This window comes from Diabrotica undecimpunctata, chromosome 2 (assembly GCF_040954645.1).
Source record: "Diabrotica undecimpunctata isolate CICGRU chromosome 2, icDiaUnde3, whole genome shotgun sequence".
In the NCBI taxonomy this organism is placed as follows: domain Eukaryota; kingdom Metazoa; phylum Arthropoda; class Insecta; order Coleoptera; family Chrysomelidae; genus Diabrotica; species Diabrotica undecimpunctata.
Genome location: NC_092804.1, coordinates 144,304,271 through 144,330,418, shown reverse-complemented (window position 1 = coordinate 144,330,418; position 26,148 = coordinate 144,304,271). Strand labels below are relative to the sequence as shown.

General features: G+C 34.3%; 2 protein-coding genes across 2 annotated transcripts in view; one reads left to right on the top strand and one right to left on the bottom strand.

The window, feature by feature from the left end:
- Window positions 1–6,117: 6,117 nt before the first annotated feature.
- Window positions 6,118–8,929, bottom strand: LOC140434976 (uncharacterized). Its single transcript, XM_072523626.1, has 2 exons — window positions 8,079–8,929; window positions 6,118–8,025 (listed from the first exon to the last, which is right to left on the bottom strand). Exons 1-2 carry the CDS (start codon window positions 8,753–8,755, stop codon window positions 7,710–7,712), a joined length of 993 nt encoding a protein of 330 aa, XP_072379727.1. The 5' UTR covers window positions 8,756–8,929; the 3' UTR covers window positions 6,118–7,709.
- A 5,582-nt stretch (window positions 8,930–14,511) lies between these two features.
- alpha-Man-IIa (alpha-mannosidase 2) overlaps window positions 14,512–26,148 on the top strand; it is an 80,982-nt gene continuing 69,345 nt past the window's right edge. The window contains exons 1-2 of the mRNA XM_072523625.1: window positions 14,512–14,654; window positions 14,774–14,917. Coding sequence (XP_072379726.1) covers window positions 14,786–14,917 — 132 coding nt within the window. The 5' untranslated portion in view covers window positions 14,512–14,654; window positions 14,774–14,785. The remainder of the gene's footprint in view (window positions 14,655–14,773; window positions 14,918–26,148) is intronic.

The following is a 26,148-nucleotide window of genomic DNA, read 5'->3' as shown; positions in this document are numbered from 1 at the left end:
ATTTACAGGCAAGTATAATTAATATAATTATTACTCGTATATGATTTAGATACACAGTAAAAATATAAAAAAACTAAAAATTCAAAACTCAATTTCCGTGTGATATATTTTAAAACAATTGTTGATACATAATGCTACACTACAATCTGGACAGCAGTAAGTAAATTCTTTTCTAGCATCTTTTTTGTAACAAACTCGGCATTTCCTGGATTCAGTTTTTCCTGTATCGTTTTTCATTTGCTCTGGAAAATGTCTTTCCACTAAGCGCGATGGTTTAGGTGTAGAGCTGCTTGTTGATGACTTTGGGTGGGTGTTCACAATATTGTTATCAACTGATATCTCTACACACTCTATCAAAAAGTGTAATCGATCTAAATGACCTTTATCCTTTTTGTTTCTCATAGAAAAAGTTTTTTTATAAAACTTTTATCCTATTACGAGCAGCCGTGTAGGCCACCATAATTCCATCTCCCAAATCTACGCCGCCCATTTTCTTATTATAATCCAGGACAATGTTAGGTTTTAAAACCATAAGTTTGCCTTTGAATCTTACGATATGTTAATTTTTTTCCAATTTTTTTGATTTTATTTCACTGGGAATTCCGACTCCGTTTATTCTCATTGTTCCAACAATGTCTGTATTTTGACACAAGAGTTCAGCCAAATGAATTGAAGTATAGACATTATCTAAGTAAATTATATACCCTTTATTCAGTAAATCATGTGTTAACTCACAAATAATTTTTGATGATTGTTTTTCATGTGAGTAGTTCGAACCATAGTTTTTGTCCTTTCCTGTATATAAAATAATATTTTGTACGTATCGAGATTGGCTTTCACTCAAAATGAATAACTTCATGTCAAATCTAGCTAGTTTCGTTGCTATATATTGTTTTCAGGATAAATTCCCTTCCCAGAATAAAAGAGATTCGTTTACACATATGTCTCGTTCACAAACATAAAATGTTTTAAACTTTTCAGACAAGTCATTGATGATTGGATCATATAAGTTTAAAACTGAAGCTGTATAACCTTGACAATATCAATAATACCAAAGAATATTAAGCGTCTATATTCTTTGATAATACCAAAGAATATAGACGCTTCTACAGTAGACTCCCTCTATAACGAGAACTGAAATGGCAGACTAATTACCTCGTTATAAGCGGATCTCGTTATATCCAACAACAATAATATTGTGCATACGTATGAATATGTAGTTTTCTAAAACATTAACTTTCTATAGTGAAGCCATTCGGAGCAATATAAGATGCTAATAAATATTGTTTGAATGGCGTTTTTAAAACAAAATTGTTTACTTTTATTGTCAATGAAATGCATTAAAACAAAAAAGAGTTGTTTACTCTTACTGTCAATGATATACGTTAAAACAAAAATCTGTATTCTGTAAATATGTATAAAGCGTATAAAGTTATTTTGTCATTTTTGACTGCTTTAAATTGTCCAGTATTCTATCTATTATATTTTCTAAAGATGTGAAACAGTTTTATGCTTCTTCATTTGCGTTTTGTCCTTGGATAAAGTTTCTGACAACCTTTAAAACACTTTCCACATCTTGTCTATTAGGACCCATATTATTAGGTGTGAATGGTCAACCCAATACACTTGTGAATCATAAATTTTACATTTCCGACTAAGAATCATAAATTGTAAGAAGTTTATTGCGGGCGGCCCGCAGTTAAAAAGGGTATTTATTTATAGCTACGGCCGGGCCAAAACGTAAAAAACACGTTTTTCAATCTTATTTTCTCTCGTTATAAGCAAATTTACCTCGCTATAAAGGGTTATAGTTCAATAGGAATTTCACGTGACATCTAATATACCTCGTTATAAGCGAAACCTCGTAATAACCGTGTTCGTTATTAAGGGAGTATACTGTATATTCTTTTCTATATTCTAAGCGGCTATATTCTTTGATAATACGTTGTGTTAAAGATTAGTTTGAAAAAATAAATTGTAAAATGGAACATTGGGATTATCTCCAATAAGAGGAGTTTGAACTGGCCATTTTAAATCGTTAAAATTAAAATCTCTACAAATGATTAAATTTTTGCTTCACTGCTACATTTTTCAGTAAATTCACATATTGATTTGATATAGTAAAAGAAATCTTTGGATTATAGATGACAAGAAGGTGCATAACAACTTCATTAAGAAAGGTAATTTTAAACATAAGAGATTCGATACCTTCCAGATTATGGCCTACAGTACTTATCTTTTTTTAAAGAAGCCATTATAAAAGCAAACATATACTCTGCCGCTGGTCCATCTAACCGATATTTATGATAAATGGATTTTGTTATAGCAAAAATGTGAGTATCGAAAAAAGAAGAAGTAAATGACAAAAAGTCAGCAAACTTAACATGCCAAGAAGCGATATGATTCAAAGAAACTAAATGTGTCCCTAATATATATGTCCATGAATCAAATGTGATTCAAGGATGCCTAGATAATATTAAAATAGACTCCAGGTATACGAGGGTGGATTAATATAAAACTAGCCTTTGATAGAAAAAACAAGTTTTTTGGAATTAAATCGATTTATTTCTCAACTAGTCCCCTTTTAGCTCGATACACTTAGTAAGACGATGTACCAATTTTTTTATCCCATCCGAATAGTACTTTTGCTCGAGCTCTTCAAAATAGGCCGATGTTTCATCGACGACTTCATCTTTTGTTGCGAAACGGCGTCCTCCGAGCCCTTTTTTTAGGTTTGGAAACAGGAAAAAATCGCTGGCGGCAATATCTGGGGAATACAGTAGGTGTTCAACCAATTCATAGACCAATTTGTGTAATTTTGCTATGGCGACGGCCGATTGGTAAGCCGGTGCATTGTCTTGGTGAAAGAGCACTGTTTTGCGTTACAAACTGGGGCGTATTCGGCGCAATTCGGCATCGTATCGATCCAATAATGCTTTGTTGTACTCACCATTGATTGTTTTTCCTTTTTACAAGTAGTCGATGTGTGGATGATGCCCTTCGCATCCTAGAAAACAGTCGCCATCACTTTGCCGGCCGAATGTTCACTCTGCCTTCTTCTGCGACCCTTCGCCGCGTTTGCGCCACTCTTTCGACTGTTCTTTGGTTTCCGGTGTGTAATAATGCACCCAGGTTTCATCAACGGTGATAAATCGGCGAAAAATATTCTTCGGATCGCGCCGTATCATTGCCAAATGCGTCTCCGAAGTGATCACAAGTTTTTGCATTTGATCGATTGTTGGAATGATGTTGTCTACGCGTTCGTAGGAAATGTTTAGGACCTCTATTAACTCGCGGAGCTTAATTCGACGATCTGCCTTAATCATGTCATGGACTTTGTTGATCATTTCCGGCAAGGTGACTTCATTTGGCCTCCCGGGACGCTCATCATCAAAAACACTCGTACGACCACGAACAAATTCAGCTTTCCAAAATTTTACTGTTGCTAACGAAGGTGCAACCTCACCATAAACTTCGTCCAGGTCGGCTTTGATTTGCACATTCGTTTTATTCTTTTTGTGGAGGAACTTAATCACCAAACGATACTCAACTTTTTCCATTTCTCCGAAAACACAAAATTTGCTTGGTTTTGACGGCTGTAAAAACCAAATTTTTTAAAGCTTTTAAAACTTAAAATTTTGACAGACGTCATGTCATGAATGGCAAATGTCAACACCGAAACCAATTCGGATCAAGTAGCGCCATGTATCAAAGGCTAGTTTAATATCAATCTATTCTCGTATGTTACCATTGGGACAGCGAAGTTGTTAATATACTTTATTGTTAGTATATTTTTCTAGTTCCTCTCGCACTTTATTCAAATATAAAAATAGGACAAAATTAAAATTTGACCTGAGGTACTCCTCAAATGAATAGAAGGCACCTGCAAGAAGATATATTCTAACTACTCTCTTAAATTGATTCAAATCAAGAATATTGACAGGTAGTGGATACAGTTATAAAATTTTATTTCAAGGTACCTGGTTCCGCTGCTAGACATTTCAAGTCAATTGAAATCTGGCATAAGAGCATCACAATTTCTAGTTTGATAAGTTGTAACGATGAGTCCAAGCCATCACCGTTAAACCAGCGTGCGCGCGAACCAACCCATGAAGTAGGAATGTATCGACAGTAGAAAGGGCAAAACTAATTACCAAGCTCCGCTATATAAACCGCAACATTTCCTCATAGAGACAGAATCGACAGGTTTTGACTGAAGATTCTTTTCTTCCCTACTCCGGCTTGTGGACGTGTTGAGTTCACAAGTTGTTCCGTCCCATACCGCCGTTACTCGAAGAGCGTGTTGAGCTCTTCACTACCCGTACTCTGAAGCAGTCGTGTTGAGACTGTCGAGGAGTGTCCTATTAACCCGAATCACTTAAGGGACGTGTTGAGTTCCTTTCCTTTCTTTGTACCTATCGTCCGCTGTTATTAAATCGATACAACGTTCCCGTAAAATTTCAAATACACACTCGCTTGCCGATAAGACTAATTTCATATGACAAGGTCAAACTTAATTTGAATAAATAGGCCAGGTACTGAGAAGACTAAACCAAATTGTAAATATGTACATAAGATTTTTGTCAATTTAATTTAAGGAAGACAATAAAGTTTTATTTTTATTTTGAACTCTGTCTCTGACTGTCTAAAAGCTACCCGGATAGTGACTCCCACGAGAGGACATCACAAAGTATGTTATTCTAGATCTATATTTTGATAAACATGAGACAAGCACTGTGTGAGAACTTTCAGGTTTTTAAGAGACTGCCTACAACCCTCTCGATAATCCTGTCCAGTGATTATACTAATACATTTTCTCTGCTAAGATGGCATAAGTTAGTTGCAAGTGAAAGGTTTACATATTTATGATAATATTGCTATAATGTCAATTATATCTTACTCTTACATTTAAAATTCAAAATCATGGTAAGATGACATAATATATCAATTAAAAATAAAAACAGAAACATCAAAGCCCAATCTATTGTATAATTGCCTTCGAGTGTTCGATAACATTTCGGGTGTTATGCTTTGAAAGACCTGAATGGTTCTTTCACGTAATTCGTTTAAATTGCCGGCACGTTCATGTTCATGTCGGTAAATTTGTTGCTTCACATAATCCCATACGAAAAAGTCCAAAGGTGTAAGATCAGGAGAGCGAGATGGTCCGTCTTGCTGCAACCAAATTTCATCCATATTAATAGGTAATGCTCGAATTATATTATTTCTCAGGAGATCTAGGTATTTACGACGACACAAAGTACCTCCAATGAAAAAAGGGCCAATTACGTTGTCACCTAAAATACCAGCCCAGACGTTGACTTTTTGACGGTACTTATTGTATTTTGTAAGGAACACTTATGTGCCTATTTTCTGTAGAGTGCCCTACGGTAACAGATGGATTGTGATGGCCAGTTAAAGAAAAAGACGACTCATCTGTAAACAAGATTTTTTTCATGAAATCTTCGTCACGATTAGTGCGTTCCATCCAAAAAACACCTACAGTCGTTCATAATCAGCAAGGAAAATTTCCTGAGTTTTTGGGATTTGTAGCAATGGTACTTGTTTTTTTTTAATATTTTGTACAGTTCTAGCACTAATACTATTTTCTCTTGAGATTAGGGTGCTGTTACAAGGAAAATTGATTTCAGCTAGACTAGCAGTATATAATTATTTTGATAACTACTGTCTACGACGGGAATAGATTTTGTTTCGATTCAGGGTAGTGGCTATACCGCTCTGAGGAGACCTAAAGAGGTCGAAATACGTATAAGCGGCTTGCCGCTGCTCTGTATCGAAACAAAAATCTAGTACCGTCATTATGTTTTATTTCTTTACTCCGTTTGGAGTACCAGAAATTGAATTCACTACGAATTATGACCATGATGAACGGCATGTGGAATGCAATTTTAGATTCCCTTGCCGAGTAATTTATCAAGCTGTTTGCTTTGCAAGTTTTAGAAAGCACAGTGGTAAAAATTTGAATTCGATTTCGCAAGGTAGAAATCGAATGATTTCTCTTCTTTTCATAAATTTGTTAAAAAATGAAGACAAACTATTTTTGTTATTATTTATGCACATCAAAATCGCCGAGAGGACAAAGTAATCAAAGAATAATTAAATGGTAATTGGACAATTTATTTGGAAAATATTGAAATTCAACAAATCTGGATGCTGCTTAACAATAAATTGTGAATAGCACTACCGGTCGTGGTATACAAAAGGATTAAAAAATTGAAAAAAATAATTAAATAAAAATTTTGCATACAAAACATTGCTTTTGCATACAGTTTAGCAGCTCTTCCCTTTCTGGAACACTAATCCTAGCTGTTGTACACATCTTTTTAGCATATTCCAAACATGCTCAATGGGATTCAAGTCAGGGGATTGAGCAGGCCAGGGCAATACCTGAATATTGTTCTGCTCTAAAAATGTTCTCACGGTTTTCTCCGAATTGTGCAGAATATGGACTAACAATAGGTTCAAGAATATGATCTTGATATTTATTTGCTGTTAAAAATCTTCTAATGCTAATAAAAATGCTTCAATATGAACGAGATCAGTTTGAAAATCCAGCTCTAACCATCAAAATTCCTCCTTGATGTCTGTCAACTTCTTGAATGGTTTACAAGCAAGGTGCATTGTCAGATGCTCGCCACGATCTTTGTGAAACATGTCATAAACCAAACCAGGATTCATGAGTGAAAAGAATGTTTGCCCATTCTTGTTCTTGCCAAATTTGATGTTCTTCAGCCCATTCTAATCTTCTTATGCAATTCCCACAGGATAATACTGAAACTCTAATGGGACATCTACTGTGAAGATTACCCTAATGCAACCTATTCCTGACAGTTTGAGCAGAAACATTAATGCCATAAATGTTTTGAAGCTTACTTCTTAGCTAGGCAGCAGTAACATTGGGGTTCCTTAATGCCTGAAGGAAAACAAACTTGTCATTTACTGGTTGTGTTGCTCTTGTTGGACCAGTGTGCCCTTTTCTGACATCACCAGGTTCTTGAAAACGCTGCCATAACTGTCCTACAGTACTTTTGGTGGAATGCACACTTCTGCCATGTCACAGATATTCATACCACTCTGTATTATACCAATAGGTTGTAGCTGTGTTTCACGATCAAGATGATTTCTGTGCATATTAATTTAGTTAAAACCACAATAACAACAAATTCTAACCACACTGCAGCAAAAATTGTACTGAATATACTTTTAAGTTGAATAGATAAACTTAAAAAAATTACCTTTTTTTAAGATCAGCAAACACAAACCTATATAGTAAATTGAGATAAGATATGTCCAACTAATAATAAACAAATTTAATTTTAACAGGAAAATATTGCTTCTTGAAAGTAAACAACTTTCATTTCTTGTGCACCTAGACCATTTTGATGTGTGTATATGAGAATAATCCACAAGCTGTCACCAAAGAAATATAAGATTTACACCTTGTAATTTTAAATTTGAAAAATTTGTGTAATTATTTTAATAACAGCTGCCAATCTGGTGGTTGAAGCATCAAAAGGAATATGTTGTAGAGAACTGTGGGTAATTAACATAATAATAACAAAAATAGCATGCACACTGAACATACTTTCAGAACAAAAGCAATAAGAATAAACTAACTTAGTTAAATGAACAAACTAACATACGAAAATAATAAACAAAAGAATACACTAGCTTATACTTAAATTTGACTAAACTAAAAATTGTTCTGATACACATATTAAAAATTCCACGAATTGGTCTTTATTTTTCATCCGTTCCCTCCACATAAATTCTTGGAGGTACGATAGAAATGAATCTATGGAAGTTCTACACCGTCTACTGAGCTTCTTCTTGGCACGCATCCAAACGTTTTCAATGGTTTGGGTATGAGTACTTTTATCATGTGGATTTACGAAGTTATTCTCACGAACAGTTCGGTGCTCATACACCCCTCCACCCAGGAGATCAATGTTTCTATACGCTTCCCATCCATCAGTAACAATTACTGTTCCTGGTAGAATAGTTCTAAAAAGAATATTACTTTATTATATGACTAAATATTTGTAATATTAACATACCTTGATATAATGGGCAACAGGGTCTCTTTGTTCCGTGCTTGCACTGGTGTAAGCAACACTTTTCCAGTATTTCTTTCTACTCCCCCAAAAACCCATTGCACTTTCCTGTACTGGAATTCGTTAAGTTCCACTGTGAGTGATTCTCCGTTCTCATTGAATCCCCCTAGTTCTACGGGATGTTGCTCAAAATATTTGGTGCAAACTCTACGGCACAAATTTAACCAATCGCTAACAGTATTAGACGTGGTAGGCAGCAATGCTTCTCTGCAGATTAGTTTCTGTGGGAAGTCATTTGCAAATCCATAAATTATTATTATGATTTGGGAAATGGCCAGATGGCTTCCTGCAAAGACCGATCCATGGCGTATAGATGTGGACTTCGAACACCCTTTACATTTCCACATATATTGGTCTATGCAGCCAGTACGTTTAACAAATGTCTTACTTAGATTGCACATGTTACAGAATACACTATTTTTAATTAAATTACGCATTGCGCACCACACTATACAATCATATACATTCATAACTAAAGGTGCAAACAAACTAAGGTTCCAAAATTCTTCCCGCATTTGGTCACAAGTTAATTTGCTTTCGGGAACAACAATAAAGGTAGTCATTGCAATTATTTTGTTATCAAACAATACAAACAAGCGTCTATATAAACTATATTCCATGCAAATCGCAGCAAACAGTAAACACTTTGCTTCTTTGACTGTGGACTATGTTTTTGTGTTAACCACGTGTTGTTGTTGTGTTGACTACTACAGTATGTACCACCCACAGATAAGTGTGGAATACGACAGGTGGGGAGAGTGAGTTGCATGGGCCCAGCCGTTCATAATGGCTGCGGCGCTACTAGACACGTTAAGCATGACGTTAAGTGTGGGTATGGCATGGCACAAGCAGACACAAGAACGGTTGAGTCTGTGTTATCTGTGTTTAGTGTCCTTGGGTATGACATGACGGTTGAGGTTGAGTCATGATGGTTGAGTCACTTGAGTGGTTGAGTTTCACGGTTCGTAGACTTGTTGCCTCTTCCGACTGGGGTGGGGATGCTTGAGCTATGTCACCACAGTACACAAGAATACAAAACCAATTTATTATCACAGTTTGTTCGTGGTAATAATCTTTCAGTTTATTATTTGCTTTATTATTTATCGTTTCTTAAATATCTCAGTTTACTTTATATTTCTGTATTTGAAATTTTGGTGTTGTTTTCTATAAAAACTTATTTTGAATTATCGAAGAAACGTTATTTATTGTAGTTGTACATCGTACCTATTGTCTTCGTATCGTTTTATAAGGTAGGTTAAAACTTTAAAATTTCATTGTGTATTAACGTAATAATAATGTTGATGAAATTTTAGAATGCCAGGCACAGGTTGTAGTGTGAAGGAAAGATATTAAAAAAATGGAAAAAATAGTTATGTAATTCGGTAATTCATTCAATATAAAGTAGACTTTACATTACATGATTTTATCATATGACAATATCATATGAGATTTGTTATGATTCCTCGTTTCTATGATGTTTTAAAAAATCGTGTTTACACTGCATGATAAGTTATGACTTATGATATGAGTGACAATGAGTGAGGTTTTCTTGATTTTTCTTTTTGTTTATGGTCATAGAGATATTAGACACAGTATAGGTATCAACTATTAGATTTTTAAACCATTATAATGGAAAATAAATCGTTGATTGCAATGACTTCCCAACTTTTAATAACACGCCGGCAACAACTGCATACAGATTACAGCAGTAAGAAGAAAAATATCAGACGCCTTTGGGCTTGCAGGTGGCTCTTACGAAGAAATCGTGGACAGGGTATATCAAATTTAGTGTTGATATTATACCAAATTAAAAATAATTAATAAAGAAACTAACTTTTAATACTAAAAGTATGACTAAGAAGACTATAAAACACTAAACTAAGAATAAAATAAACTAAATAAATAATAAAAGAAAAATACGATACAATAGCACACATTAGATAATAGGTTCAATATCAATGCAACAAACAAAAAATAAATAAATAATAAAGAATGTTGTCTCTTGGTAAGGGAATGTCGCTGAATTGACATAAGAATAAGGCGGGATATTTAAATATGTTGGTGTTACCCGTATTATTACCGAAAATCATATGATTTTATCATGCGGAATAGGTACCGTCCTATTCTCCTGTGACAAGCTATGACGAGCCGCATGACAGTGCTTATGACAAAATCATATGACAAATCACACAGTGTAAACATGTAAATTTTACTTTATGATCAAATCATATGACAAATCACATGATAAATCATGTAGTGTAAAGTGTGTATTAATCCAGTATTGATGGAAATTTAGTATATTCGACAAATTTTCAGTGTAAAATGGAGATTGAAGTCCTAGATTTACGTAAATCCTGCATTAACATTGGATAAACGTTAACAACCGGTGATTAATATTTTAAGTACCAAACTGCCTATATATCAACAGTTTTCCATAATTAGGTAATATAATCCACTAGACATCTTTATTTCATAACTATCTTTACTATTTTCCACACATCAAAGACATAAAAACGACGATTAACAATTAATGTTACGATTCACATTACTGTACTCTCGTGACGTAATTTCGGGCTTAATGTTCATTGGTTAGTCGGAAGAGGCAACCGTAGTAAGTCTACGAACCGTGGTTGAGTTTACCGAAAGTACACACTGATATCACAGTTTAACCACAAATTCTTTTTTATACTATGCTGATATGCACACTGATTATAGCCGTAAATGTCAAACATGGAACAAAAAATTTCGGACAGTATTTGCATGTTTTCAAAGGAGTAGTGATGCGCAATGATAACACCTCTAGCCACTCCTACTCAATTCCTATCCTCACCTCCAAGAAGTGTGACTTAATCACACGGGTGGACCCTGAAAACCTGAGCAACCCTACCGGAGATTGGGTAACCAACCCCAGTGGAAAGTAGGGTCAGGGCCGACGAGGAAGGGAGAAATGGTCCTCCGAAAAGGGTGTTAGGCATAACGCTAACAACCCTATCCTAGAAAACACATGTTACGAATGTTCAAGGAATGAAAACCGGACTGATCCAACGACGACGACTGCGCGAGAAAAAGGTACATGATTTAAGAATCGCGACATGGAACATCCGATCCCTATACAGATCGGGAGCCCTCCAAAATCTGCTCCGTGAACTGAATAGATATAACAGCTCTGCAAGATATGAGATGGACCGGGAGTGGCACCATTGACAAAAGACACCACATTATATTCTATAGTTGCGACGCTAAAGACCACGCACTAGGTACTGGCTTTATTGTAAATAAAAAGGTTAAGCACCTCGTACGAGACTTTCGTGCTATGAACCCTAGAATGTGCATCCTGAGACGAAGGGGAACATTCTTTAATTACAGCATCTTAAATGTGCATGCCCCTACAGAGGAAAAGGAAGACGATGTCAAAGAAAAATTCTATGAAGAACTAGAAGCTGCATACCATTCATGCCCAAAGAATGACATTAAAATTATTTATGGTGATCTCAACGCAAAAATAGGAAAAGAACTACAATACCTACCAACTATAGGTAAGCACAGCCTTCATGAGGTATCAAATGACAATGGCATCAGACTAATAAATCTAGCAACTTCCCTTAACATGGTCATTGACAGCACATGCTTCCAGCGAAAAATATTCATAAGGGAACGTGGAGATCTCCAGATGGGGTTACAGTAAACATGATCGATCATGTTATTATTGACTCAAGACATAACTCAGACGGAATAAACGTATGCAGCAGAAGAGGGGCAAATGCAGACTCGGATCACTATCTAGTGGAAAGTAGAATAAGAGCCAGAATCTCAAACATTAAAAAAGAAAAGGGATCCAAAATTGAAAAATATGAAATAAAAAACTTAGCAGACAACAGCAAAAAGGCAAAATACAAAGAATATATAAAAGTAAGGCTAGAAAACAGACAAAAGCACGAGGATATAAACAGAGAATGGGAAGCGTGTAAAAACATCATACAAGACGCGGCCAAAGAGATCCTGGGTCTACAAAAAAAGCCCAAATCAACTGAAGGACAGTGGTTCGATGAAGACTGTCGCAACATAACAGAGAGGAAAAATAATGCATATCAACGACTACAACAACGACATAGAACACGAAAGGCAGAGGAGGAATATATAATGCTAAGGAGGGAAGAGAAGAAAATACATTGCAGAAAGAAAAGAGAACACATAGAAAAAGAACTACAAGAAATGGAAGAACTAAATAAACCATCAGAAACCAGAAAATTCTACCAAAAAATTAACAAAAGTAGAAAAGAATTTAAACCAAGAACAATGATGTGTAGAGGCAAAGAAGGAGATATAGTAACTCAACAGAGTGAAATACTACAAAGATGGACAGAATTCTTCAAAAAAAAGTTTGAAAAAAACGAAGATCCACTATATGATGGAATTATACTGGATCAAACGGATACCAGAGAAACAACCCCACCTTCAGTGGCTGAAATGCAAGAAGCAGTTACCAGACTGAAAAACAAGTCACCTGGATTAGACAATATTAGTGCAGAATTAATAAAGGAAGGTGGAGACTGCAAGAAGCAGTTACCAGACTGAAAAACAACAAGTCACCTGGATTAGACAATATTAGCGCAGAATTAATAAAGGAAGGTGGAGACTCCTTATTGAATGCGATACACGAACTAATAGTGAACATATGGAATAATAACTGTCACAAGACTGGAATACCGGAGTAATTATTCCACTACATAAAAAGGGAGATCAGCTTCAATGTAAAAACTACCGGGCAATAACGCTACTGACTGTGGCATATAAAATACTGTCAAATATTGTGTATGATCGATTGAGACCATATGCGGAACAAATAGTTGGGGGATATCAATGTGGTTTCCGCAGGCAGAAGTCCACAATAGATCATATCTTCATCTTGAGGCAAATCTTGGAAAAGACTAGTGAATTAAATATAGACACACATCATCTTTTCATTGACTTTGAGAGTGCCTATGATAGCATCCATCGAGAATTTCTGATTCATGCACTGAAAGAGTTTAACATCCCAACTCAACTCATTGATATCATAAAAGAAACACTTAAAGTACAAAGCAAAATTCGAATTCAAAACGAACTAACAGATACAATTCATGTGAGAACGGGCCTACGACAGGGAGATGCCCTATCCTGTATTCTATTCAACATCACATTAGAGAAAATAATTAGGGAGTCAAAAGTCAACACCAGAGGAACAATAATAACAAAAAGTGTACAAATATTGGCATTTGCAGAAATGTTGATATCATATCAGAAGCGAAAGAGAGATGATAGAAGCATTTAATGCGATAGAAAGAGCGGCACAAAACAGTGGCCTAAACATTAATGAAATAAAAACCAAATACATGAAGGCCAGTAAATCGACAGGCCAAAGAAACCTACAGAATCTGACAATAGGAGACTATAACATCGAAAGCGTGAAAAATTTTACATACCTAGGTTCACTAGTTACCGCAGATAACAATGTCAGTGAAGAAGTTAAGAGAAGAATACATATCGCTAATAAAACATATAATGGACTAATTAAACATCTAAGATCTAACAACATCACAAGAAAAACCAAATGCAAAATATACAAGACCCTGATAAAACCGGTCCTTGTATATGGATCAGAGACATGGACACTATCGAAAAGCGATGAAAACCTATTAGGCACATTTGAACGAAAAATCCTTAGACACATATATAAGGGGGTAAAGGAAAATGACATATGGCGCAGAAGATATAACTTTGAACTGTACACAGCATACAATGAACCCGAGATCATAACATCCATAAAGATCGGACGTCTGCGCTGGATGGGCCATGTTGAACGAATGTTGGAGACTGAAACACCAAAACATATTATGAGGCAAACACCAGTAGGAAGAAGGTCAAAGGGAAGACCCAAACTTAGATACATGGAACAAGTGGAACAAGATCTGAAAACACTTAAGATTACCAGCTGGAAAAACAAACCAAGGAACAGAACAGAATGGCGGAAAATCCTAGAACAAGCTAGGACCCAGAAAGGGTTGTCGAGGTACTGATGATGATGATGATGATGATGATTTGCATGTTTTAAATAAGATTGGTTTTTCTAATATATTATTTATCTATGTATTGGTTCATGCGTTGTTGAGTTATGCGCTTACCAACACATTTTGCGATTCATTTTTATATTATAGATTGTTATATGTTAGTATATATATGTTAATTACATCTACGTCTATGCATATCCCCCGTAAATAAGACAACCAAAACACCAAGGAAAGATTAAAAATTTAAGTATAATTTCTAAAATATGCTTTTCTGTTATGACAAGTGACAAAAACTGTCAGCAAATAGGGTTTTGATATACGTTATACGTCTGTTGTCTGTTCTATGCTTCTATGTTCTATATCTATATATCTATTCTTTAATGATAAACAATCATTAATGTAGCGTGTAACATTATTTAAATTATAAATAAGATTGGGTCATGTAGTTAGTTAAAAACTGGGCTATATATTGGTAAGTGGTTACTATTTATTTATTTATTCAAAATTATAGTTTTTCATTTATTTGTTTACCTCCTAAATATATTGAAATAATTAATTGTAGTTTTATTAATTATTGTTTAATATTTTTAGATAATAGTAACAATGCGATTAAAAAAGGCTGTGGTTGTCTTTGGCTCTCTAATATTGACAGCAGTGTTATTAATGATAATATCTGCAAATTATTTGTCTATGTTTCCCAATAAAAAATCAACAATTGTTGAAGATTTTGCCGAGGTAGGTAAACATCTAAACATATACATATTTCTCTGTAAATATACCTATATTGTGGGAAACACAAATTAGTAACACTTTCATTCAAAATTTTATTCAATATTAATATTCATGTAAATTAATGATTATATTGTTAACTCAAATAGATATTAATATTAAGTAACATATGGATCACATTGGTTTATAGTTTATTTAAAAATGAGGAATGAGATACTAAGAGATATCCTTTTTTAATTAAAATACTACAAATTAGGATAATTAAGTTACTCTCATCCAAGTCTCTCTTTTGTTTTTGTTAATACATTTTTAGTTTCTGTTTTTTTGTTAACAGATTTTAAACTTTTTAATTAGATGTTAAAATACTTATGTATTCTTTGGTGCTGTTGAATTTCTAATGTCGCACATTTGATTTCTGCATCTGTTGAATATTTTACTGTCTATAAAGCCACTTATCTATAAAATATGTCAAAATATAATGTAAATTATATTGTAAGATTAAAAAACTCTATTTACAAAACAAATGATTTCTCTGGTTTAAAAATTTAGTGGAAAACCCACAAATTTGTTGATAAGCATTGATAAAAGATTTTAGTGACATTTTAACTGCTTGAATTTATGCTTACTATGATTTTAATTTACAATAATACAAGTTTTTTTAATTAATAATATATACTAGACTAGATTATCAGTAGAATATATATATATATATATATATATATATATATATATATATATATATATATATATATATATATATATATATGAGCAATAAATAAAAAATACAGAAAACGACATTGTTTTGTTGACCATAGGAAATAAGATTTATTGCAATCCCATCTCTAGAGTATATTTATTATAATGCTCTAAAACTAATTTTGTGGTTATTTTTTAGCCTTAATAACAATACAAATAAATAAGTAAGTAAATAAGTAATATGCTTCATTGTCACTGAAAATTGTACAAATTTTATGGACAAATCTTATAACAATAAGACAAGAAAGAAGAAAAAAATCAGAATGAGAATCATTTATACTTTTAAATAAAAAAAAAACAATAAAATTCTTCCAAACTTAAACATAAAAAATACTACCTAATTAAGAACCTACAAACTTTGTAAAATGTCATCATTCAATCTTCGCTTATCCACTGCTGGACATAGGTCTCCCTCATAATTTTCCATCTATTTCGATCTTGTGCCTCTTGCATCCAATTCCTATGACAACATTTTAGATTGTCTTGTAAAATGTACCTAACATAAAATAAAAATTCGGAAAGCAGATTAATGAATTAAGAATAATACTGAGGTGCTTATTTTTCCGAGAATAATACCCTGTTTCTGACAGATCCCTGGTCCCTGTTTTGACCCTCCTTATCAACAGGTCTAAGGTGTGGTTCATTACCTTCATGACACTTTTTACAACTGTTTGACAACTGAATGACCTTGAAAGTACCATGTTACAAGTTGCACTTTTTCTTGGATGGTATACAACATAATAGGCATTTTATTAATTATTTGTTTATTCTTTCGGAACTTCTTTTGAAATTTTTAATGTCAATGTGGCAATTCGTATCTACTGTGAAATGAATATAGAGGTGGAAACATGTAACATTTCACAGCGATTGCCATTGTGTTGCATGGTGAATAAAAGAATGTCGTGATCTGTATATGTTTTCCTGTAGTGTTTTCAACTACATTTCAGTTAAGTTGTTTTAATATTGTTATTTTATGCCCAAAAATGCTTACATGTTTGTTTTGCTAATAGAACAATATCCTGTTCCTTATGTTATAGATGATGTTATATCTTGTATCTTTACATTGCATAATAATTAAAAGTTTTTCAGGTATATAAACATTAATTTTGTCAGATTTAAAACTATAAATCCGTATATTTGTTTAATGTAGTCATCTAGATATGAAAAGGTTATTGCTTCTAACACTTTTATTGCAGTTTGGAATAAAAACAAATCAATGGTGTTTATTGTATATATAAAAAATTCTTTGATTTGTATAATCATATACATAGTCTCTGGAATTAAGAAGGGATTGGCCAGATGTGATTTTTTATATAAAGTGTTACACAATTGGACATATTGCCCAAGTAGTTTGAGAAGAAAATAAATTTTAATCTTTCATCATATAACAGTAGCATATTTAACACATTCACTGCCAGTGTAAAATTTGAATGGACCCTCGGGTGCTGTTAGCATATATTTTTAGTATTTTAGCTTCTTTTGTATAATAGTTTTTTAATTGAATAGTATCTAGTTGATAATTGAGGTATAACTATCAAATTATGTTCCAATTCCCCTATAGTAATTGGTGTCCACTCCGTTATTCTAGATTCCTCTTTTCCAGCAGAACTTGAGAAAATTTCTTCAGCGTACCTATTTGTTTCATCAACAAGTGGAAAAAATGTGTCATCTGCCAAAAGATTAAAATAATCTATCGGATTATTGCCTAAAGGTTGAACTAATAATCCACAATTTATCAGTATCTTCATGGTTAGTATGCTGTGATTCACAATCTGAATCCGTCAAATCTATTAAATCTTCTTAAGGCTTCTTCAATTCGAATTCTGTTCTTCTTTTTTTAACGCCAGATGGACCAGGGTTATTGCCAGAACCCATAATTAAATACTTTTAATTACTTACAAAACAAAATCCTAACTTTCGAACCGATATGAAATTTGAGACACAATAAACCTTCTCCCAGTACCGATGAAGTCTGATAGCTATAAAGCAAGTGCCGACTACTTAAAAACATCGTTATCTGCAAACATGTACACCACGCACGTATGGTGTGGTCGGCACAGGGCGTATATAGCCGAGCACGCCACAGTGGCGTGACCGGCAGTGAATGAGTTAAAAGACAATGCTGTGGTTCTGAAAAGAACTATTTTAATACATATACAACATCCATAGCGATAATATTTTAAGATCAATATCATTCCTGAATTCACAATCCAATTCAGAATCTTACTCATTTGATTGTAATCAATGGCTAAGTGAGATATGTGACTGGCATCAATTATTTTTGCTTCTCCTAGTATTCATTTATAATATTTTCTGCATGCCTTACATATTTCTTCGACTTTTATGGTGTAACCTTAAATTTTACCACAATTATTATCTAAGAACTATAGTACTCTTGAATTACATGTTGTAATGCTTCTTTATAAATACTTAATACAATACTCTCCTTTACACCTGCAGAAGTTATGTTAGCATCATAATCATAATGTCTTTTAGAAACAGACCAAACATTCTCGATTGGTTTAAGCTGGCAATGATATGGATACAATCTCAACACTAGTTACCATGTTGAAGTGTCAGTACATCTAATCTGTAACCTTAAACAAATATAACCTCATTATTTATTAAATATGTCTTAATACGTACTTGAAAACTTTATCTGGTAAATGTTTCTTTACAATCTCCATTAATTCAAGTTTCATCATGGTTTTTGAAAAATCTATATTCCTCTCTTTTAACAATTCTATTAAGGGGCTACATAGGTATTGTAATTTCAAAAACCGATTTATTTTTTTTTTTCCTGTTATGTGCTCTCTACTCTTCTTTATAGTTTGGAAACGTGGACACTATAACAAGTGAATATAAATAAGTTGGATACCTTTGAATTTTGATGTTACAGAAGAATGCTATAAATCTTGTGGATTCAAAGAGTGTCAAATATGTGAAAGTAACTAAAAGGATTGAAAATGACACATAAATAATATTAACTATCAAAAGATGAAAATTTGAGTACTTAGGACATCTGAAAATTCGAGGAAAGTGAAAACAATATGATAATGTGAAATGTGGGAAAACGAAGAATCGCCTGGCTAAAAAACCTGAAGGAATGGTTTGAAAAGAATGGTGCAGTAGTATTTAGAGCGGTGGTGAACAAGGTGCGCATAGCCATGATGATTTCCAACCTTTGATATATGATGGAACTTGAAGAAGAAGAAACATGTTTTTTGCAAATGTTTCAATGAATTTCAATTGAACTTTCTCTAGTTACATGAGTGCTCAAGGTGTTGTTGGAGCAGGTATATGATGCCTAACAACTTTTTAGCAGGCTCCATATATGCTCAATAAGATTTAAATCAGGCCTTTGAGCAGGTCAGTCTGGAGAGATTCGAACGTAGTTATGAGGATCGAATCGGTTTGTAATGCCCCTTTGTCCGCTTCTTGTCGACCGACGATGATAAATATAATAAAACGTTGAAGTTGTGGAGAAAAAATGCTGGTTTTATTGACAGCTACTACAAATTACACTATATGATGATGTTAAGGTAACTATCTATAATAGACTGCGCTTACATGAGCTCAAATCCCCAATTTATAATCTCACAAATAATTCACACCTCAGCACAGAGGTTATTGCTTCTATCATACTAACAAATTTTGAACTATTAGCTTATATTACAATTTAATCTAGGCCGTAATTGCAACACTTAGGAAGTTCAATTAGAAAATATATTATTCGGCAATTTATTTAATTGTAGGTAAATGAACTAATTATTAAAACATTATACGATATGTTTTCACAATGTTTCAATTATACACGGTGAAACTATAAAATATTAAGAAGTTAAGAATAATGTGAGATTACAAATTAAGGGATTAATTTGTGATTGAACACAGTCTATTTTTGGAATACCAACCTCTTCAAGGTACTCCGTTACTATCCTTGCCGTGTGTGGTCTTGCAATATCCTGTATTAGCAGGAATTCATTGCTAATAAAGCATAGGGCATCATATGAGGTAAGATTTCCGTTATGTACCTTACTGCTATTAGCGCACCTCTGTCGACACCACGAGATCTGTATGCGCATCAAAAGAAATCACTGCCCAAAACATTACTGAACCACCACCAAAAGCAACCCGTGATGCCTGTGTGCAACCAGTGAAACGTTCTCCAGCCTGTCTTTACACCTTACTTTGTCTGTCTTTACCTTAAATGGACATTCTACACTCATCCGTAAACAATACCTGTCAAACCTTGTTCCCTTAATCTTCGCCGAACAGTAGAAATGCTGATTGCTGCTTCTTGAGCTTGCTGTAAATGGCCTTGGAGTATTCTAGCGGTTTGGGTCCGATTCCGTACAGCAAGAATGACGACACGATCTTTCATAGCGTTTTTTGTTCTTTTTGGGCCCGTACCAGGTCGTCGTAGGTGAGATCCTGTCACAATAAATCGTTGCTGGGTCCTTTGTACTTGAACTTGTCTTTAACGTTATCCACTTTTAAGTAACGTAACGATTTCGACCGATTCTTGAAAATTCTCCATGGTTCTTAAAGTGAGATTATTTCACACTAAGTCGGCTACTGTAAAACTGAGATGCGTTTAAAACTTATAAGAACTATTTACAAAATCATACATTTCTCAAAACGATCGCTTCCTCGAAAATTGATCAAGTTGTAAACAACCTTTTCTCAAACCACTCTTCTTGTGTTTTATAGGTTTTAGTTCTAAGAATATCCTCAATCCAGTTATAGGGTTGGCTTGCTTTCATAACAACCCATTTAACTTTAATAACCTAAAGGGCCCTATTCACATGCGGATCTGTCTGGCGGATATGTCCGAAGGACAGATCCGTTGTTAGCTATATACAAGCAGATCTGTCTTCAGACAAATTCGTTGGTGCTACACATTCACGGTCATTCACGGACAAATCTCTCAGTTTTACTGGTTCCCGCGTTGTGTGTTATCTGTTTTCTACTGTGCTATGAATAAAATAATTGGAGAATATATAGTTTTATTTGATGATAGGCATATATGATAGATGATCTGCATATGGGCTAATTTCTTGGCATTTTCCAACTAATTCTTCATATGCGTTTTTTCGCAATTGCCCGTTACAATATTCTTTACCTTTAAACATTCCACAAGCATGGTTTCAACGTATACAATAAAATAAAACTTTCCCAAAATACTTTATTATCCTCGAATGCCATTTTAATCTAAAATAAATACACATTTACTACCGTGGTTGGAATACAATAGATCCGCATGTGAATAGGGCCCTTAGACACATTAAAAATAAAATATTAATTTAATTTACAAAAAAAAATAAATGCTTAATTTTGTAGCAAAAAAAAATAATTTCGAAAATATTTTAAATTTTTGGGGTGTCCCGTATTCTATGACGTGGAGTGTATATCACTTAGTTAAATACGACATAAGTAGAAATACTTTCACTAACAAGTTAAGTAATAAAAAATGCTTACAAATAGGTGATTCATTTCCGTATAATTTTATTATATTAATGATATCGTTGCCATTCTATCTCAAGGATGTTTACCTAATCCCGACAATAAATTGTGATTATCTAGGCACTCAAAAAAACAAGTACTAAATTGGTAGTATAATTAATATGATTCAATTTAAAATAGAGTATTCTCAGCCTATTGCTAAGAAATGAAAACACGTCCTACCATTCGCATTGAAAACGGATTTCCGTGACATACTTCTGAATAATCATCCGATCTCGATGAAATTTTCACAACCGATAGGAAATACCCAAAAAATTTAATAAATTAAAATATATATATTTAGGGATTCTACAGTATTCACTGCCTTCCCTCGCTCAACCGTTTCCATCTCTCTCTGTTGTTCCATTCTCCATCGTTTAGTCCTCTCTTACTCATGGCGTCGTCTACTTCGTTCCTCCAGGATTTTCGGGGTCGTCCTCTTTTCCTCCTTCCTATGGGGCTCCATTCGGTTATTCTTTTTATCCATCTGCTGTCGCTAGCTCTTCTTACATGTCCATACCACTTTAGTCTTTTTTGTTCTATATATGTTAGTATGTCTGTTTCTATTGATGTTCTTTGCTTTATTTCGTCATTACTTCTCCTATCCATTCTTGTTACTCTGCAGCATCTTCGCAGGCATTCCATCTCTGTTGCTATTATCTTACTGCTGTTTTTCTTGTTTATGATCCAATTTTCGGCCCCATATGTCATAATACTTCTCACTAATGTTTTATAAATCTGCGTTTTTGTCTTCATATTTAGGTGTCTATCCCACCATACTGAGTTAAGTTGTCGGATTGCTGTTCTTGTTTGTCCTAATCTTTGTGTAATTTCTTCCTCTGTTGTTGCCTTTTTCGTGATTATGAACCCCAGGTATTTGAATTTATCCTTTCCTCTGATTGTTACGTTGTCATCAATCTGTAGATCTTCTATGTCTACTTCACTTGTAGATAGGTACTCTGTTTTCGCGAGGTTAATATCTAGGCCAGCCTTGGTATATTCTTCTTGTAGTTTCTTCATCATGTAGCTGAGGTCGTCTTGGTCTTGTGCAATCACTACTTGATCGTCTGCAAAACTTAACGTATATAGGTATTCGTTCCGTACCGGTACTCCCATGCCTTCGCATTTTATTTTCCATGTAGTCAAGGCTTTCTCTAAGTATATTTTGAATAGGGTTGGAGATGTGGAACAACCCTGCAGGAGCCCTTTTGTTGTGGTAAAGTCTCCTATGATTCTTGTTTCCATTTTAATGGACACTTTATTTTCTTTATACAGAGCTTTTGTAGCTTCTATGAGTTCCGTCTGTATTTCTAATTTGTACATTGCCTCCCATAGTTCTGACCTTGGTACAGAGTCATACGCCTTTCTCAGATCCACAAATGCCAAGTGTATATCTCTATTTTTTGCTTTTTTCTTTTCCAACAGTTGTTCCAGTGTGTATATGTGGTCTATGCATGATCTTCCTGCCGTGAAGCCTGCCTGATCCTCCCCGATTTTGCCTTTTATCGCTTGCTCTATTTTTTCTCGCAGTATCTTCCCATATAATCTTCCTATTGATGATATTACGCTTATTCCTCTGTAGTTTTCGCATCGTTTTCTATCTCCTTTCTTAAATATAGATGTCATATATGCCGCCGTCCATTCCTTTGGGAGCTGTTCTCCATAAATTAAAATACAATATATAAAATTGTAGTTGGTGACAAGAAGGCACTGGAGAGAAGCGTGTGACAAGCTGGATGAGGATATCATTGGTGAAGGATATAGGATCGCAATGAAAAATGCGTACCCCCCTCTATAAAATGCTACTAGACAAAAAGCTTGAGGTAACCGATAGGTTTTTTCCGTCCGTCAGATGTCATGGAGTGTGGAGTGACGAGGGAGCTGAGCCGGTCGTACCGTTTACTATGGATGAATTAGTCGAGTAGATGCACTCAATACTCGTATGTCCCCCGGACTAGATACCAAACTGGATACCGTCCGAACCGTTAAAATCTATATTTTTTTTATAGGAAGCGTAGAGCCTGGGTGGCTTTTGGAGCACATGTATGCATTGCTTGAAGCACAGACATTTCCTGAGGCTTGAAGGACATTAAGGTTGGTACTGCTTCCCAAAACTGGGGAGAATTATCGCCCGATATGTCTCCTCCCATGCATCGGGAAGCTGTACTACGAGAGGATGCTGCGAGGATTGACAACACGATTGAGAGATCAGGAGGTCTATCCCCGAGACAGTTCGGATTATGCAAGGGGAAGAGCACAATTGACGCAATTTTGAGTGTAATCGATGCATTGCATAACATTGGGGACGAACAGCGCTGGGCGGCCCTGCTGCTCTTCGATGTTAGAAATGCATTCAATACTCTGCAGTGGAAGGAGGTGATGCGGGCATTGGAGAAGAGAGAGTGTTCTAACTATCTGATGAACGTGATGACGGAATATCTTTCCGAGAGAAAGATCATGGTTGAGAAAGGCACGCTCGTTGACGTAACGTCTGGAGTCCTATAGAGATCGGTCTCGAGTCCGACGCTATGGAACCTGGCATATGACGGGATCATGAACTGCGAATATGGAGAAGGTATAACCCCCTTCGCGTTTGCGGATGATCTCGCTGTGGTTGTTCTATGATAAGGTTGTTAAATAAATAAACGTTGCGCAATTTTTGTCATTTTTTACGATTCTCATGAGATCAATAAAATGTATCATTTCCATAATAAAATGAAATTATTATTTTGAGTTTTGGCAATAAATATGTGGAATTTGAAATATACCTAAAAAACTTTCACATTACAAACGATCTCACGTCACAGGAAATGCTTGCACGAAGACAGTTGTTTGTGCAAAACTTAATGTGGGCGCTGGTTTAATATTTAATTTAAAATACCGAAAAATGCAATATGTGCTTGTGAATAAATTAATAATTGATTGAAAAGAATAAAGAAACTCGCCCGAAAGGTCGGTCGGCGTCTACACTCAACCGGGAACGTTTACAGTCCGCTGTTTCGTTTCGGTCTCTCGACGTTGAATTTGCTATTCGTTGTTTATAGGGCTAAAAAACCTTTAGCCGGTGGTTCCGTCCAAGGCACTTTGAAGTAATGGGTGTGCCACCATAAATTCAAGCTTTGTATTGTGTATGAAAACGCTCTTTTGAAAAGCCATATTTTAGATACACTTTTAAGAAATTGGATATTTTAAAGCGTTTTGTGACTTTAACAGGCAATTAAAGACAAGGGTATTTCCTTGAACTTGAAAACACGAGAATTTGTAGAGGAGAATTTAAAAATAGTTAAAACATATAACTAAATCAGATATTATGTTAAAAATAATTAATAGGGATAAGAAGGAATATGTAAAATGAAATATTTAAATAAAAACTAAATACTTTCCCAAACAGCGGTATTGAGTGGAATTTGTAGCTGAAGTTGTGTAGTTTTGAAAAACGTCCTTGTGCAATCGAAAACTCAAAATCAAAACTTCATGCTATAGGTTTTGAAGATTGGGCTCTAACAATGGAAATTCCCTAGTGACAGGTCAATGGAAGTGATTACATTTTATTGATCTCAAGAGAATCGTAAAAAATGGATATTATCGTGCAACGTTTATTTATTTAACACATTTATATAAGTCTTTTTATTCAAATTCATGCCTCTTATTTGGCTACTTGAAGGCAATTATTTTATCAATATATTATTTTATTATAAATAACAGAGCCCGGCGTAGAGATCTGCGTACGGTTCTGTGACTACCACTTGGACCTGTTTGTATCGCCAAGCACAAGGCGTGAAATCCGGCAATAGTGCATTCCTATATTAGCCGTACTGCACTCTCGGTGTGACATTTACTATAGAAACTGAATTCATTTGCGGCAAAATGTAAAAAGTTGCATACAAAAGATGCACTCTTCACGTTTAAAACGCATTGTGATTTTTGTCGATAGGACACTCTGATCAAAAGATATAGAATTTTTACTGTTTAGTTGATACAAATTTTATTTAAAATTGATTTCGCGTAATTGACATTCAAAATCGCCGGTTGTTTCAAGCGTTTTTTCTAAGGGAACGGTTCATTCTACGTAAAAAGTGCTAATTAATATTTTTGTTTAAAATTATTTCAGCTACATTTTCTATTTGAACAATTTTTTTCTACGGCGTACAGAATTGGTCTTATTTTGTGTTGGTGGCTGGTTGCTTTTGGTATTGAGGAAGTTAATAAGTGACGCAATAAAATTTGATAAAGAAGTAATAGCCGAAGAAGGTAACAAATATATATTACTGATTATAAAAATGGTTTTGTCAGATCATAAAAAATGAAAAAATAAAAGAGTACCTTCTATAATTTTTTATGTAGAGGGAAGGTATATTGTCTAGTTTTGGAAATTTAATTTTATTCTTTGGTTTTTGTCCTGTACACAGAAAACGTTTATTACAACATCCTTCAATCTTCGTAATGGTATCATATTCTTTAACTTGAACTATCATGCTTTATTATCAATGAATGCTAAAGTTTACTTATTTTTTATCGTTATCTGTAAAGAAAATAACTAAGATTATATTTCCACGGAACTGCAGGTAGCAGAAATAGTCAAAATTAAACAACACAATTGGACAACTCTGGGAAAACTGAAGACAACCACAGTAATAAAATTATACTCCTGAATTTAAAATACACTAGTCTTTTTATTATTAACAACTGTATAAATTAAATTGTGTCAAATTTATTTAAACAACACCACTTTAAAATCTCGCTAAACCATTGGATAATGGTTAATAGTTATTTTACCAACAAGTGTATTAATAAGGGCGATTAACAATTGAGATATTTTAACGCGTGAGCAAAGCGGGCGCGTTAATGTTCGAGATTGTTAATCGCCATTTTAATTCAAGAGTTGACCGTCGACCGTACTTTTCAGAAATAAAGATATCTTAGTTTAAATATTTATTTACTTAACGATAAACAATTTTTTCAGCTTTCATTGACTT